The 17,154-nt window shown below is 44.4% G+C and overlaps 1 protein-coding gene across 6 annotated transcripts in view; it reads left to right on the top strand.

The window, feature by feature from the left end:
- BICRAL (BICRA like chromatin remodeling complex associated protein) overlaps positions 1 to 17,154 on the top strand; it is an 834,654-nt gene that overhangs the window by 563,763 nt on the left and 253,737 nt on the right. For all 6 annotated transcript variants that reach the window (XM_085612825.1, XM_085612820.1, XM_085612819.1 and 3 more), the window contains one exon: positions 8,857 to 8,951. In XM_085612825.1, coding sequence (XP_085468951.1) covers positions 8,857 to 8,951 — 95 coding nt within the window. The remainder of the gene's footprint in view (positions 1 to 8,856; positions 8,952 to 17,154) is intronic.

The following is a 17,154-nucleotide window of genomic DNA, read 5'->3' as shown; positions in this document are numbered from 1 at the left end:
AGAGTCTGTAGTTCCTGCTGTTCCAGTGGTGCCAACACCTGTGTCGGAGCCAGTGCCAGTTATAACACCTTCAGTTCCGCTGAGACAATCATCGGCTCGGACATTAATTCATCATGACAGTGATGAGGAAGTTCCTCAAGACAAGGAAGATGGTGAGATCCTGGATGATGGTGGCAATGGTGATGATGATGGTGATGATATGGCGGAGTGGGATGACTACCATGCCCAGACACCATCTCCCTCTCCTGTAGTACCTGGAGACTCACCACCTGTCAACATTGCAAGTTTTCACCAGTTGATGGATAGAGCGGCCCAACGGTTCAAATTAACAACGGAACATAAAGAAGAGGATTGTTTTCTTTATGATTTTAAAAATCAGCCTTTCAAACAGACGCATACAATCCCTATTATCGAGTTCATTTGGGATGAAGGCAAAAAGATAATGAAGACACCAAATAGCCTTCCGGCACAGGTACCTAGGTTGGAGAAAAAGTATAAATCGCCAGTAGGAGCTCCAGCATACCTCACTGGTCAGTCAAAGCCGGATTCTGTAATTCAACAGGCAGCGCAACGTCGGGCTAGAAACCCTGCATCTACAATCACTGCACCACCTGATTGTGATGGACGTCGCTTGGATGCCATAGGGCGAAAATTTTCATCAATGGCTTCCACCACTGTAAGAGCAGCTAATGCCTTAGCCATTTTAGGTCGTTACGACCGTCAAATATGGGCGGATATAGCGGCTTTGGTTGAAATGTTACCTGAGGCATCTAGGATTGAAGCTGTGAAGCTTCTTCAAGAGGGAGAGAGTACATCTGCAGAAATAATCGACTGTGCAGTGGACATCGCTTGTACAGGTTTCCGTCAACTCGCTGGAGCGGCGGTATTGCGCAGGCAAGGTTGGTTGCGCTCAACATCTTTTCGCCAGGAAGTGCAGGCAAAAATATTGGATATGGCATACGACGGAGAATCTTTATTCGGAGATCATGTGGATGAAGCTCTCCAATCGATCAAAAAAGATACAGAGACTGCTCGCTCTCTAGGTACATTGCAATGTAGAAAGCAGCCATTTCGGGGTGCACGCGGAAGCGGCACCTCCTCTAATTTTCGGAGAGGAAGCAATCAATACCGGCCATACAACCAGGGTTCCAATCGGTATACCTACAATCAGCAACAGTCCTCTCGGCAGCAGTCTTCCAAAAATTACAGAGGAAAATCCTCGTACAGAGGTTCCAATCCTAAAAGACAATGACTTCTGTCAGTTCCAGAAAATTGGAGGTCGAATCTCACTGTGCTGTTCTCAATGGTCCTCCATAACAAAGGACCGTTGGGTTCTGGACATTGTAGAAAAAGGTCACACGTTAGAGTTCATCGAATTTCCCCCACCCACGCCACCTACCGGACCACCGCCGGCGCATATCAAAGAACTTTTTCATCAAGTTCAACTGTTAATACGCAAGGGAGCCATAGAGGTGGTACCAAGATCTCAAAGAGGGAAAGGATTTTATTCCCGATTCTTCCTTATCACCAAGAAGAATGGGGAATGGAGGCCAATACTAGATCTGAGGGCCCTCAACAAGTATCTAAAGAAACAATCTTTTCGTATGTTGACGCTTGTCGAGATCTTGTGTTTACTCTCACAAGGAGATTTCATGGCGACTATCGACCTCCAAGATGCATATTTTCATATCCCCATACTACATCGACATCGGAAATTTCTACGCTTTCGAGTAGGTCGAAAGGATTTCCAGTTCAAGGTGTTACCATTCGGTCTACGATCTGCCCCTCGAGTGTTCACAAAAGTGCTCGCTCCTGTGGTAGCTTTCCTACGTCTCCAGGGTGTTCAAATCTTCCCATATCTGGACGACTGTCTCCTAAAATCACAATCGGAAAATCAACTTCTACGGGACACACGTCTTTGTCAAAAGGTGTTTCGCTCCTTAGGACTATCCATAAATGCCATAAAGTCCCATCTACAACCCTCTCATCGCAGGGAATTTCTAGGAGCAACACTGGATACAGTGTCAACGAAGGCGTTTCTCTCCCAAGACCGTCTTCAAAGGATTCTTCGACTGGTGTCCCTTATAAGATCAAAAAGGTCGTTTCAGTAAGACTTTTAAAGTCATTTCTGGGGATGGCGTCATCGTGCATTGCCTTGATCCCTCATTGCAGATTAAAGACACGCCCCATACAGGAGGAACTAGACGTCCAATGCCCAAGTTACCGGGTCGTTCAACGACGTTGTAAACGTCACAGACCGTATGGACTCGGCACTCAAATGGTGGACACAACCATTAAATTTAACAAAAGGAATTTCATTTCTGTCGGTAGTGCCAGACATGACAATAACAACAGACGCCTCTCTAGAAGGATGGGGTGCTCATTTGGAGGATTTCTCAGTAAAGGGGAAGTGGACGATGTGTCAAAAAACCTGGCACATCAACAGGTTGGAACTCATGGCTATAGTTCTAGCTCTCAAGTCGTTCCTTCCTTTAATCCAAGGAGAAACAGTCCTAATACAGACGGACAATACAACCTGCATGCACTACATCAACAAGCAGGGCGGAACAAAATCTCCGAAACTGTCGCGACTAGCTCAGTCGATCTGGGATTGGTCTCTCGACCATCGCATCACAATTGCAGCAGTTCATCTACCAGGGGTATCCAATATCCTAGCGGATTCCCTGAGCAGGTCCTCCTCGTCGACCTACGAATGGGAGTTACATCAGCCAACTCTAGAGATGATATTTCGACGATGGGGTCGTCCACAGCTGGATCTCTTTGCCACACCGGAGAACCGGAAATGTCGAGATTATGCAAGCTGGCATCCCCATAAAGGGTCACGGGGCAATGCCCTTTTGATGAACTGGTACAATCTGTTTGCCTACGTTTTTCCCCCAATCCCTCTCGTACCTCGAGTTCTGTGGAAGATGCGGAGGCAGCCCTGCCATCTACTGCTCATAGCCCCACGATGGCCTCGACAGGCATGGTTTTCGGAATTACTCCTACTTTCCCAATGCGAACCAATCCTACATCCTCGTGCAGATCTACTTACAATGAGCAAGGGGAAAATTTGTCATCCGAATCCCTCATCACTGAGCTTATCAGCTTGGAACCTGAGCACTGTGAATTTGCCCATCTAGACATTCCACAGGACTGTAGAAACATCTTGGCTCAGGCGAGGGCCCCTTCTACGGTGAAAACGTACAAGTTGAAGTGGAGGAGATTCTGCCATTGGTGTGCATCTACTGGGGTTCATCCAATTCACTCTACACCAGAACAATTGCTGCCGTTCTTCTTACAATTGGCTAAGTCCGGACTTTCTCATGCAACCTTGAGAGTTTTTCTGGCGGCAATTTCTCGTTTCCGTCAGGATGGTTCAACTTCCCTTTGTTCTTCAAGGATAATGCATCAATTCTTCAAAGGGTTGTTTCGTAAATTTCCACCTGTTAGACGCCCTCCTCCATTGTGGCACCTTAACATCGTGTTGGCACAATTAATGAAACCACCGTTTGAACCAATACATAAAGTCGATTTGAAGTATCTGACATGGAAGGTGGCTCTTCTTCTAGCACTAACGTCTTCACGTCGCGTCAGTGACATTCACGCTTTTACAATAAATCCTCCTTTCCTACAGTTCAAACCAGAGTCTGTAGTATTACGCACTAATCCAACATTCTTGCCGAAGGTGCCTTCAGATTTTCATATTAACGAACCAGTCATTTTAAAAACTTTCTTTGCTAATCCTCAAACGCCTGCGGAGCAAAAGTTACATTCCCTGGATGTGAAACGGTGTTTAAAGTTCTACATCGGCAGAACAGCTTCTTTTCGAAAATCTGATCAACTCTTCATAACTTATGGACGGTTTCACAAGGGGCGTCCAGTTACAAAACCAACCATTGCACGTTGGGTTTCAGCAGCCATCGCCTTCTGCCATCAAAAGGCGAACAAGCCTTTGCAGTCACCAGTGAGGGCTCACTCCACTAGAGCAATGTCATCCTCAACCGCATTATTTGCTGGAGTGCCTTTACATCAAATCTGCAGAGCAGCTACATGGTCAAGCAGGCATACTTTTACAAGACACTACTGCTTGGCGACTTTAAACGAGGAGGATGCTGCAGTTGGGCAGGCAGTGCTTCGCAATCTTTTTAAATAAGGTGAGCCTCTTCCTTCCCTCCTCCATATTGTTTCCTTTTACGTTGAATAATGGTGTCATTTGCACTTATATAGACTTTGAATAACATCATATAGATAAGGATGTTGATTGTCATTACGATTTCAGTTGTCGTATGATTATGGAAACAATGGTAATTATTACTGCTAGCTATTCTATATTCAAGCATGTGAATCTATGAAAGACACCCCAATACTGGAGAAGAACAATTGTTACTTACCTGTAAACAGGTGGTTCTCCAGTATTGGTGTCTTTCATAGATTCACATGCGACCCTCCCTCCTCCCTTCAGAGGCTCCCTTCTCCTCATACACTTTAAAGTCACTCTGGTGCGACGAAAATCTGAGGTGAGGAGCTCTAAGGAGAAGGTTCATAGAGGGGAGCTGACGCCTGATTGGCTGTAGTTTGGACCAACATAATGACAGAGATAGACTGCGAATGTCTTTTTTCTCTCTTCATGTATCTCTATGGAGATTTCATATAGGGACATTCTTGATGTTTATCACCTACTTATATCTCTGTTTTATATGATTACTTATATATATATATGTATATATTATGACTGTATATATTGCTATATTATTTACCGTGGGACTCCCACTCCGACGACGGGGAATATTCAAGCATGTGAATCTATGAAAGACACCAATACTGGAGAACCACCTGTTTACAGGTAAGTAACAATTGTTCTTCAGCCACTCTCTTGGATTTCGAGGAGACTGACTCTGAGTCTGCTTCGCCGTATGGCCTCCTGCATGCTGCTTGTGACAAATGCCCGCTGGCATATGCTGGCTGTGCAGTGGGACCTAAAGTTCCAGTGGCTGCAGCATCAGGGGAATCTCTCTGACATAATCCAGATCTCAGAGGGGGCTGCAAAAGGTCTGCAGTGGTGGTTAACACCGTGATTGGGTCAACAGCAGACCCCTCTCCATTCCCCAATCAGATCTGACAGTGGTGACAGATGCCTCTCTCTTGGGATGGAGCGGCCATCTGGGAGAGGTGAAGATCAGAGGCCTCTGGTCTTTGGCGGTATCCAGACTCCACATCGACCTACTGAAACTCCCGGCAATCCAGCTGGCATTAAAAGCATTTATGCCCTCCATCAAGAGAAGGTTAGAGCAGGTGTTCACAGACAACACCACCACCATGTGGTACTGCAACAAACAGGGCGGGTGACGTTGTGGACCATTTGCAATAGGCCCTATGTCTCTGGACATGGCTGTAACATCAGGACATATCTCTAGTGGTTCAGCACCTAGCGAGCTCTCTGAACGTTAGGGCGGACAAACTCAGCCGAAGATGCCTAGCGGATCACGAGTAGCGTCTCCATCCAGAGGTGGTGCAAGGTCTCTTTTATCAGTGGGAAGAGCCTTGGTTAGATCTGTTTGCCACCGCCAACAACGCGTACTGTCAGCGGTTTTGCCAATACCACTCCTGCCCAGAGTTCTCAAGAAGATCAGTCACGACTGGGTCCAAGTCTTACTTCTGGCTCCGGTCTGGGTTCGGAGAGGTTGGTATCCAAGTTGTTAAGCACGCCCATCAGTCCTCCAATCAGGCTGCCCATTCGGGAGGATCTTCTGATGCAGCAGAAGGGTCTGGGGGCTCCACCCAAACCTGTCAACACTCCGCCTTCATGCGTGGAGATTGAGCAGTGATAGTTGTCAACTTTAGACCTTCTGCCGGAAGTTTGCAATGTTATCTTGGCAACCAGGTGCCACTCTAACAAGATTGTGTACTCCTGCTGCTGGGGCATATTTGTGGCATGGTGTGCAGGGAAACAGGTTGGCCTCTTTCTGCTCCCCTCTTTCAGGTCCTTCTCTTTATCCTTTCTCTTGCCCAGCAGGGCTCTGCTTTGGGCACCTTAAAGGACTATCTTTTGGTCATCTCAGCCTGCCTGCGGTTGAGAGATCAGCTATCCTTGCTCAAATCACCTGTGGTGAATAGGTTTTTGAAATGTTTGCAACACATGTTTCGACCTTTGCCCTTCATTATCCCTCAGTGGGACCTCAGATTTCAGATGTGCGCTCAGTGAGCCACAACTATCCTCTCAGGCTCCTTACCATCAAGACGGCCTTCCTAGTGGCAATAACATCTACCCAGAGGGTTAGTGAGCTTCAGGCTTTATCATTCACGTGTCCGTACCTGAACATCTACCCAGACAAGATGGTTATTTGCACTTCAGCTTCCTTTCTGCCGAAAGTTGAACTCCTCTTCATCTAGGCTAGTCCATCACCCTGCCTACCTTTTACACTCCGCCACATCCCTCTAAGGTATAGGAGCGACTTTACTGACTGGACCTAAAAAGAGCGTTGTCATTCTACCTTAACCGCATGAAAGAGTTCCAGATGGTCGACCATCTCTTCATAGGGTAAGTTGGAGCGAAGAAGGGAAAGGCTATGCAGAACCGGACTATCTCCTAATGGACCGTGCTCTGCATTAATATATGCTACACATCAGCCAAGAAGCAACCCCCTGAGGGTGTGCGTCCTCATTCCACCAGAGCTACGGCTGCAACCACTGCATTAGCATTTGGAGTTCCGGACCTGGATATCTGCCAGGCAGCAACTCGGGCTTCGCTACACACGCTCACAAAGCATTACTGCCTAGACAGTTAGCTCCATCAGGACGAGCACTTTGCTTGTTTGTTCCTGCAGGACTTTCTAGAGGGAAACAGTTTTGCAGACCCACCTGCGAGGAGGTAATGCTTGGGTATCTATTCTAAGGTAAGGAATCTGAAACTAGAAGTCTCTATCAGATGAAGTAGTTAAGTACCTTCGTTAATGCCTTATCTGGTAGACACTCTATCTAGCTGCAGATTCCTTACCGAACCACCAATCCTCCCCACTCTGCAAATGGATTTCTAGGAATAGGACTTTCTTCTTTCAGGGCCTTAGTTTTCCACACCAATGGTCAGTGTTCTTTGTGGCTCCGCGCTGCTTGTGTGGAAAGTAGCAAAAAAGAAACTGATGTCAGCGCCCTGGGATGCTGCCTATATAGGCACTGTGCACTTTACTCTGGCGCCGACTACATCACGTGGAACCGATTGACGCTACCTACTGGCGGGTACTGCGAACAGAAAAGTTCCAGATCTGGTCTGATGCCTGTGGATAATTCTAAGGTAAGGAATTTGCGGCTAGATAGAGTCTCTACTAGATAAGGCATTACTGAAGGTAAGTAACTTGTTCTTCATGAACGCTGCTAAAATAAATAATGCTCAGTGTCGGAAGTCTGGGAGAGGCAAGGTGCAGAACGTGAGGCCTTACAGGTGGCAGGGGGGCTGCACCCTGGAGCCACTGAAAAAGTGCCACCACTTGTAATGGTAGGCATTAATTTCTTTGTCTTTGCCCTTATATTTCTGTTGATAACTGATTTGTCTTATTCCCTTGTCCCTCATTTTGCTTACCTAAAAAGGACCCTTGCCTGCTTTAATACTATACCATATCCGTTTGTCTACACGTCTGTATGTTGTCTATACTCTTTCTACATAAAGGGTTATGGTCGAAATTTTAAAAAAAGATTACCCTAATCCTAAACTGTTGGATTTCCTAAACGTTTTCTTTTGTTACCGCTTAAAACTATCTTTGTGAAGTTATCTTGCTAAAAGTGTTTTCTTTCAACTCGGGAAATCTTTATCGAAAGTAGTAAGTCAAACAATGGGCTATACTATTTGGTTGTAGTAAATGGAGGAGAAACATGTTGCAGTTTGGAAGTTGAAGCTTTAATAAAACACTGTTCTCTAGGGGCAGGACAAGTAGGTGTATGGAATTACCGAACACAAGGACCTGTGATGACAGTTCGTCGGCCACAGCTGATGGTAGTGGCTGTGGTCTATGGTGAGAGAGAATGGCAAAGAACACAGTTGATGCCTATGCCCTGCACCCAGAAGTTCATGAGCAAATCTAAATGTGGTACCAAGCAGGCTCCGGGGGACGGATGGATGGGGAAGCGGCATGGCATGCTGTGTGTTAGGTATGAGACTAGGGTGTGATGAGATCATCATCCTTTGCTACTCACTTTATGTGCGTGTTGAGCAGGACCAAAGCAGATGATAGTTCACTGGCGGCTCTTGTCAGTGCTTTGGGCGCAGCCGTGATGATTCTGTGAGGCCCCACATTCTGCACCTTGCCTCACCGAGTCCCGACACTGCGTGCTTTTAATTTAGCAGTGTTCATAAAAACACGATAAAAACAAATAATACAAGCTCGTGTTATGGGGTAAATTTTAGCACCCTAACACCTAAAGGTAGACAGAAATTAATAAGATTTTCCACATCAAGGTTTGTACACCGGGAGTGCTAGTTTCTGAACTGCAAAATTTACGACAGGAGGCAAAAGCAAGCCAGCCCATGTGATCCACATATTCTATTTAACTTCAGTTTTGGAACCAGTTCACAAACAAACTGACCACTTATGTTGACAACACCCCCGTTGTGATTATCTCAAAAACTACTGTACAACCTTTAAACAAACAAATCAGATTCAAGCTGGACCAGGTTTGTTTTTCCTTATAGTTTGTTCTAATTCTGTTGGGCGGGTCATGAGTGAAGATTCAAATGGCACTTTGTATAGCAAACCCCAACATTTGAGAACCTTGTTATAACGTTTGATCAATTTGAAATAATCTTGTGTTTTTTTAAAAAAATGCCCCGAATTTTAAAGTACCATTCTCTCTTTGTCTTTCTAGTGGACAATGAATTTGAATGTGTTGCATCTCACCTTCTTCAAAAGACGCAAGCTATGTTAAATAAATACAGATTGTTGCTGCTTGAAGATGCAATGGTAAGATTCACGTTCAGACTCGTTTCTGGCGTGTTCTAAAAGATTTGTTCCTTCTCCGTTTTTTTTAGACTGCTGATCAAAAATCTCTGATTATTACTATTGATCACAAGTGCAATGTCCTACTCTTTAGCCCATCACACCCCTTAGCTCCACTGTATCCCCGGAAGAGCAAGATTATCAAGTGGTTGGTTCCATCCAGTTTCACCTCCAATACTTTAGCCAATTTGAATTCGACCTTGCACACTTTGCCATACAAACTGTGGAATTGTGTCAGAAAACGTGGTAAACTGCAGTACCCTGTTGAAGTAAATTCACTGAACCACTAAAATGCTGCAAATGCTCTTCATTTCTGATACAGCAAACAATGTAACACATCCCACAGAAAGACACATCTTGCACTGTTTCCATTTTATCCTCCTGGCCAGTTGCATGAATGTGAATCCTTGACTCACATGTAGATTTTAACTCACATGGCATTCAGTCCCTTACCCATAAACACTGCCTTAAACTAGTTATGATCTTTGTGTCATGAATCGTCCACTCCACAAAAGCACAACCCAAGCAAAGGTTGGACTGCCTTCTCTATCACTGAAACATGCCTCTGCTCCATTAAGCATCCTTTGCATACATGCATTATTTATTTTGCAGTTTTATTCAAACTTGTATTGGAGCGCTTTACATGAGCACCAGTTACATTACACCAAGTCACATTCATCTTTAGGTTTCGCCTGCACAGCGCTTGCAATGTACATGGGAAATCTATTGTTTTTAATATAAACTTAAAAGGGATTTACCTCCAGCCTCCTCTCTTTCCTGGCTTCTCATTGGTTCCTGTTCATGCCACTTACCTTTCCTCTATTTCTATTGGCAGTAGCATATTTTCCTGCATTTACCAATGCTTGTTCCTTGTCGGCTTCTCATCAGGTTCCCGCTGCCGAAATACTGTTAACATCTGCTTTGGTGAAGCTATATTTTTATTAAGTTTTGCCTTTTACTCTTGCAGCATATTTATATAACAATTTATCACCCGGAGAGATTAAGTGATTTGCATAGCGGTGCCGCTGAGACTCGAACCAGGATCCTCAGCTCTCGAGTCAGCAGCTCTTGCCTGTGCGCCACATCCTCTCCACTCCCGTGTTATCTGTGTGATGAAAAAGGCTCTTTATTCATTACATAGGCGAAATAAATGCATTACCAATCCTTGCTAGATCCCTCCTAAGACAGCACCCATGCTGTGTCACTTGAGGCAATCTGGGTTTCCAAACAAAACCCTCTAAAAAGGGGCTTTTAGCCGGCCCATCATTTACCATTGTTTGGCTTCATTGTCACTTTTATTTCCTTTCTTTTCATTTGTGAACGCATGTCTGCGCATGAAGCTTCACTTCCTCTCCGTGTTTTTGTCTTCTTCCCTAGAGCAAGGACCAAGTACTGATTGATTTCTTATTAGTGTTCTTCCACACTGCTTGTACTCCTATTCTGATAATTTTTTGTATATATTGTTTGTTTGTATGTTATTTTTACATGCTCCTATGCCGCTCTATCTTGTGTTTTAGCTGCTTTTATGCCCCTTTGTTTTTTTTGTTTTTTGTCATGGGCTCGTCGCTCCCTTCGCTCCATGTTTGCTTTTCAGATTTTTCAAAACTTTTATTTATCACTCTTCTTGGTTTTGGTTGCATATTCTGTAATGCCACCTTCCTACCCAATTTGCGCGGGGCTACATAAGTTACGTTTTTAAATTGGACCACCTGGTGATATCGCTGCTTGCCTAAATGCCTGTTTATGAATGCTGTTAGCAGTTCATAGATTGTACACCTCAATAACATGCCATACCATACACGTACCATTATAGACAATACAGTAACAGGCCATGACATACCACATCATACCATACTATACTATACAATACTAGACCATAGCATACAATATTATACAATAACCAACCAGACCATAAAATACCATACCATACTATAGAATAATAGGCCAGGCTATACCATACAATACAATAACAGTCCATACCATCACACTATGTTATACCATGCTATACATAACAGGCCATACCATACAATAACACTCCATACCAAAATACAAAATGACAGGCCTTACCGTACAAGGACAGGCCATATCATAATATTCATAAAATCAAGTCACCCTGACCTCCTTTTACCTCTGCCCACCCCTGAACCCTCAAGCACCCTCACCTCCCTTTTCCTCTAACCACGCCTGAGCTCTCAAGTAACCTTCAACGCCCTTTGATCTACCCACTCCTGAAACCTCAAGTCATCCTCACCTCCCTTTACCTCTGCCCACCCCTGAACCCTCAAATCACCCTCCCCTCCCTTTACCTCTACCCATCCCTGGGCCCAAAAATCCCCCCTCCCTTTACATCTACCCACCACAGAGCTTTCAAGTCACCTTTACTACCCTTTACCTTTCCCCACCCCTGAACCCTCAAGTCACCTTCACCTCCCTTTACATCAACCCATCCCTGAACCCTCAAGTCACCTTCACCTCCCTTTACCTCTACCCACCTTTGAGCCCTCAAGTTACTCTATCTTCCTATTACCACAGCCCACCCCTGAGCTCTAAAGTCACCCTCACCTCCCTTTACCTCTACCCACTCCTTACCTCTCAAGTCTCCCATACCTCCTTTTACTTCTACCCATCCTCCAAACACTCATGTTATCCTCACCTCCAAGTCACTCTCACCTCCATTTACCTCTTCACATCCCCGAACCTTGTCACCCTTACCTCCCTGCACCTCTACCATCCTCAGAACCCTCAAGTCACCCTTACCTCCCTTTACCTCTACCCATCTCAATTCCTCATCACCCTCACCTGCCTTTTCCTCTACCCACCCTTGAACCCTCAAGTTATCCTCAACTCCCTTTACCATTGCCCAGCCCTGAACCCTCAACACACCTTCCCCCCTTTTACCTCTACCCACCCCGAACCCTCAAGTCACCCTTACCTCTCTTTACATCTACCCATCCCTTAACCCTAAAGTCACTTAAGAAATTCGATAAAAGTATGCTATTTGAATAAAATACTTACTTGTGTTGTAAAGTACTGTGTGGTAAAGGTACAAATACGTGTCTGTGTGGTACTAGTCTGAGTGGTAAAGACTACGGAAAAAGCAGAGAGGAAAAATGGTGAGAGGAAGAGTGGAAAGAGATAAATAGAGGAGAGAAAGAGGAAGAAGAGAAAGGGCGACAGAGAATGTGCGAAACTGCGAGAAATGAATATATGGGAAAGGTGAAAATACCTGGAAACCAATGTGAAATAGAAAAAGAGTAAAGGAGAGAAAGTGAAAACTGACTTAGAAACAAAATGTGAACTGGTGTTTGTCAAAGAAAAAAAGAGAACATGTGAGAACTAAATGGTAAGGCAATCTTAGTAATAAAAAATAGAGAAGACAAGAGAAGAAAGATGGAAGCTCTGAAAGAGGTAATGTTAAGGGGGCACATATATTAGCAAAATTAAAGAAATCTATGAAAGTGTGAGAAGAAAGTGGGCAAAAAAGCGAGGGTTGTAAATGAACAAGAGCATTATTATAGAGAGTCAGAAAGAGAGAGAGAGAGATGAAGGAATAAGAGGGCAGGGAAAGAAGATCGGAAAAAGAGAGTGCACGAGAGAGGATAAGATTGAGAGAAACCTAACAAGAAGGAGAGAGGGATGAGGAAGACGAGAGAGAAAGAAGCAGAAGGAGAGAGTTTGTTAGGAAGACAGAAAGAGGGAAGAGTAGACGAGGAAGATAAAGATGGATAGGAATTAGAGAGAGGGAGTAGCGGAAAACCTGCATGCAAGAATGAAATTTATAACAGAGGCACAGCATAAAACGTTCCTCTGGTCCAGTCCAGGTCTTTAATAACCCTCACCTGACCAATTTGAGGGTGTTTTCCGCAAACAAATTCAAAATAGTAGTTTCTTTAAAATAAATATAATGGGCCCGATTCACAGAACTAACTTAAGACAAAATCCTAAACTTACTACCATTTTCGTGTTCACAGAAGGCACTTACTCATTTTGGTATTCACAGAAGACACTTACTCATTTCGGTATTCACAGAAGTTTGTAGTCCTAAGTTTAGGACTCCTAAATGCCTTCTGTGAATACCGAAAGTCTTAAAGTTAGGATTTTTCTCAATTTAGTAGTAGTAAAGTTAGGACTCCTAACTTTAGGACTCCTAAATGCCTTCTGCGACTACCGAAAGCCTTAAAATTAGGATTTTTCTCAGTTTAGTAGTAGTAAAGTTAGGAGTCCTAACTTTAGGACTCCTAAACTGAGAAAAATCCTAATTTTAAGACTTTCGGTATTCACAGAAGGCATTTAGGAGTCCTAAACTTAGGACTACAAACTTCTGTGAATACCGAAATGAGTAAGTGTCTTCTGTGAATACCAAAATGAGTAAGTGCCTTCTGTGAATACGAAAATGGTAGTAAGTTTAGGATTTTGTCTTAAGTTAGTTCTGTGAATCGGGCCCATAATTCTTTCCTCAGAGCACAACTCCACCTCTGTACTGGTTTTCTGTTGCTGAAGCTCCAAAACGCATAAATCCCCAAAAATATACACGCCACATAAATAATAAGTGAAAACGCCCACTTACGTTTTTTTTCTTTGTAAAAAATGTGTGTTTTTATCTGAGAATGTTTTCTGTTTTTCACATACATGTGTGTGGGGGCTTATTGTTGCCAATATGCAGAAATAAATAAAACAGGGTAAAGGTACCAACTATATGCCAAAATTGGCAGCCACAGAAATTGGAAATCCGGCTCGATAGGCATGAATAATTTTATGAGCCAATTAACTAAATGGTGTTTAGGGGGCAAGAACCTTAACACCTTAACCCTAAGTAATGAAATGGCATGAGGAAGGCGTCACTTTTTGTTATCCCAATGAAGCACAGGGTAAAAAAAATATTTCTTGTGATAATTTATTGCGCATGTTTAGTGCTGATAATGTATGAGAATACAAACTGGAGATGCGTTATTCCTTCCTGTCATACTTGTAGCCAGTGCTGACTTTCTGTCTAGCTGAACTTTGCATGCTTGGTTTTTGAGCGCATGCTTAGAATTTAAAGAGAAGGACTAAAAACTCAAGAATGTGCCTAGTGGTGCCGGCTAAAAAGCCCAAACTAGCTCAAGAGAAAGGCGAGCCCTAAGGGGTCGTCAGTATTATGTCTGCTCTAAATCAGTGATTCTTAACCTGTGGTCAGGGGACCCTTGGAGGCCCACGAAGCCTATGCAGGCTCAACTGATATTAGCAAATTCATAAATCGTACATAACTAAAAAAGCCAAATTTACAACTGAAATTTTTAAAACGTTCTTTAACTGAGAATGAATTTGAAATTGGAGGCTATATATTAAGTATGCATCCTCAGATTAATTTGTGGGAGCATTGCAAGTGCATCAAACAGAATATTGTATGGCACATGAGTGCTTCAGTTGAACTTATACACACTCCAACCTTCCTATTAAAATTTTATTTTTTTATATTTGCTTGTCAATTAAATATTGTATTTCATCATTTGTTTATTTGTTTGATGAATGCTCTTTCTGTATTGTTTGTTTATTGCTATGTCATTCAAATCATTGAAAATGCCTAGGATGGGGTCCTCGGCTTTCAGTAATGATTTAGTGGGGGTATCTAGAATTCCAATAATGATTAAGTGTGGGGTCCTCAGAAGTTAAAAGGTTAAGAACCACTGCTCTAAATAAATAATGCAATTCAACGTGCCACGTGAGGTGTAGATGCTTGACATGCTGGGCAACCCAGTCCAGCCCACTGAACAACAAGTTTAAGCATCTTTAAATAAAAGAAAAAACATCATATTGAAAGTGCAAGAACATGTCCACTTTTCACACAGTCAGCTCCTGCTCTTAGTACTTAATTTGAGTTGCAGATGGTGGGCACTGGAACTCCTATTCGGCCTGGGAATCAGAGCATGGACCCAGATCAAGAGACATGCATAAAACAGGGAGAAAGAAGCATGAGAAACACAGGTAAATAGTAGCAAAGGGAGAAAGCGGGAATTTGAAAGAAGTGGGAAGGGTGCGAGAGAGAGACAAGAAGTTTAAGGTGTTAGAAGAAAGGGGTGGGAGGTAGAATCAAGCCTGGGTACCCTTGGTAATAGGCAGCCCAGGCGACAGACTCCTAGAACAAACGTTTGACCCAAACACTTATATTTTACACAGAGCACGGACCGTTCTTTCGATGAAGAGCAGATGTGCTGGCTGTTCTTAATAACTCTGACATACTCCCTCCCCATTTTGCGCCTCTAACAACCGAAAATGAGATAAACATGCAGAAGGCTCCCAAGGAGAATAGTCGGTTAAAGTCAGCTGTGTGAGTGGTGATAATTAGTGGCTGACTGGATAAGTGGATCGTGGTGGGAGGGCAGGGACACCTTCCTAGTAAGAACCGCTCTAGCCTAGCCTGTGCTTGCATCCACCTTCCGTTCATGTATTTCTGGTAATGAGAAATCTACAGACTTAGGGAGAAAGCGATACATTTGGTGCACAATTCGCAGGTTGAATTTGCTCTACTATATAGTGCCTGCAGTATAGGAAACTCCACCGGTGGACCCTATCAAGTATTTAGCACATCTTTAAGAAAATAGAGGAGTTTTCATTGCACACAACTCCAAAACAGACTTTATTCCTGGTACCCACCATTGCAAGAAATGTGGCACATCACTGTACCAGATTGCCAGCTCAGCCCTGCGCAAGCTCATTATCTCAGAGGCAGTGTGTAAAGCATTTGTGAACACATACAGTAACCCATTGACAACACTACAGATGGACACCACACAAGTTGTAATAAAAAAATAAGTATTTTTATGTATAGACTTAACACAAGACCACAAACGACAAAAATCCACAATACTGTATTTTAAAAATGGTAGAAATAGCTTAGTTCACTTAAGATGGTAAATGCGACACTTTAAGTTCAAGGTACCTTTGGATGCGTAACGCTATACAAAGAAAGTGTTGCAGGGAAGGTGATGCGTCGGTTCCTTACACGCAAGAACGGTGCTGTGTCCGGTCTCTACTGATGTGTAGGGGATGCGTCGGTTCTTCTAGGCGTGGGGAGGTGATGCGTTGGTTTCTTACTGTGCTTCCGTGGCGATGGGGCCCGCAACGCTGTGATGAGATGAAGATCCGGTGCAATGAAACAAAAATGGCGTCTTCTCCTTGATGCGACACGATGCGTGCACGCCCGATGGCCATGCGGCGACTTAACGATTCTTCTGAGCCGCGACAGGCCCTGCGACACGCTTCCCGGTGATGTGGCGGCGTCTGATGCAACGTAGATCCTCTTCTCCGGCGATGCGAAGCGCTTCGGCAACGATGTGACAACTGCAGAGGCGACACGCTTTCCCAGCGATGCGACGACAGCGGCTGCGGCAGCGACACGCTTCTCTGATGATGCGGCGGCGTCTGGTGCGACGTCGATCCTCTTCTCCGGCGATGCGAGGCGCTTTCACGTTGTGAAGCGACAGCGGCAGTTCGGCAACACGCTTCTTCTTCGTGCGTCGCGCTTCCAGCTCCTTGCGACACGCAGTCCCTCCGAAAGCCCAACACAACTGCAGGCACTTCCAAAGAACTCTTGGGGAGCTGGTGGGTGAAGTCTGTTGTCCCTGAGACTTCAGCAGGAGGCAAGCTCTATCTCAAGCCCTTGAAGATACTTCACAAGTTGAATGAAAGTAGTACAAAGTCCTTTCTCCTCTCTTTGGCAGTGAGGCAACCACTGCAGGCTAATCCTTCACGCTTAGGGATAGTCTCTCCTCAGTCTCTCTGGTTCCTCTCCTCAGCAAAGGTTTCTTCTTGTTTCCCAAAAGTGATCTAAAGTCTTGGGGTCTGGGCCCCAGTATTTATACTCATATTTTCTTTGTTCTCTGAAGGCAGAGAGGCCTTTGCCTACTCCAAACCAGTTCTGGTCAGTCCTGGAGCACTTTGTTTACATGACTCCTTCTTTCCTTTCACAGTGCAGGGCAGGGACATCAGACGCACCACAGGAGGTGGAGCCAGCATTGTGGAGGGAAGGCACAGCCCTATTCGGGTCCCAGGTGCAACTCCTCCCTCCCATCTGCATGCAGATCTCTCTATTCAGCCCTGTGCTGACTCACCCTGGCTCCTGGAATCCCCCTGCCCCTGTCACTCAAACTCCAGACAAAGAATACACAACCTAGCAGAGGCAGGCTTG

This window comes from Triturus cristatus, chromosome 6, assembly GCF_964204655.1.
Source record: "Triturus cristatus chromosome 6, aTriCri1.1, whole genome shotgun sequence".
NCBI classification, from domain to species: Eukaryota; Metazoa; Chordata; class Amphibia; order Caudata; family Salamandridae; genus Triturus; species Triturus cristatus.
Note: the sequence above shows the minus strand (reverse complement) of the source record. Positions and strands in the feature narration are given on the sequence as shown.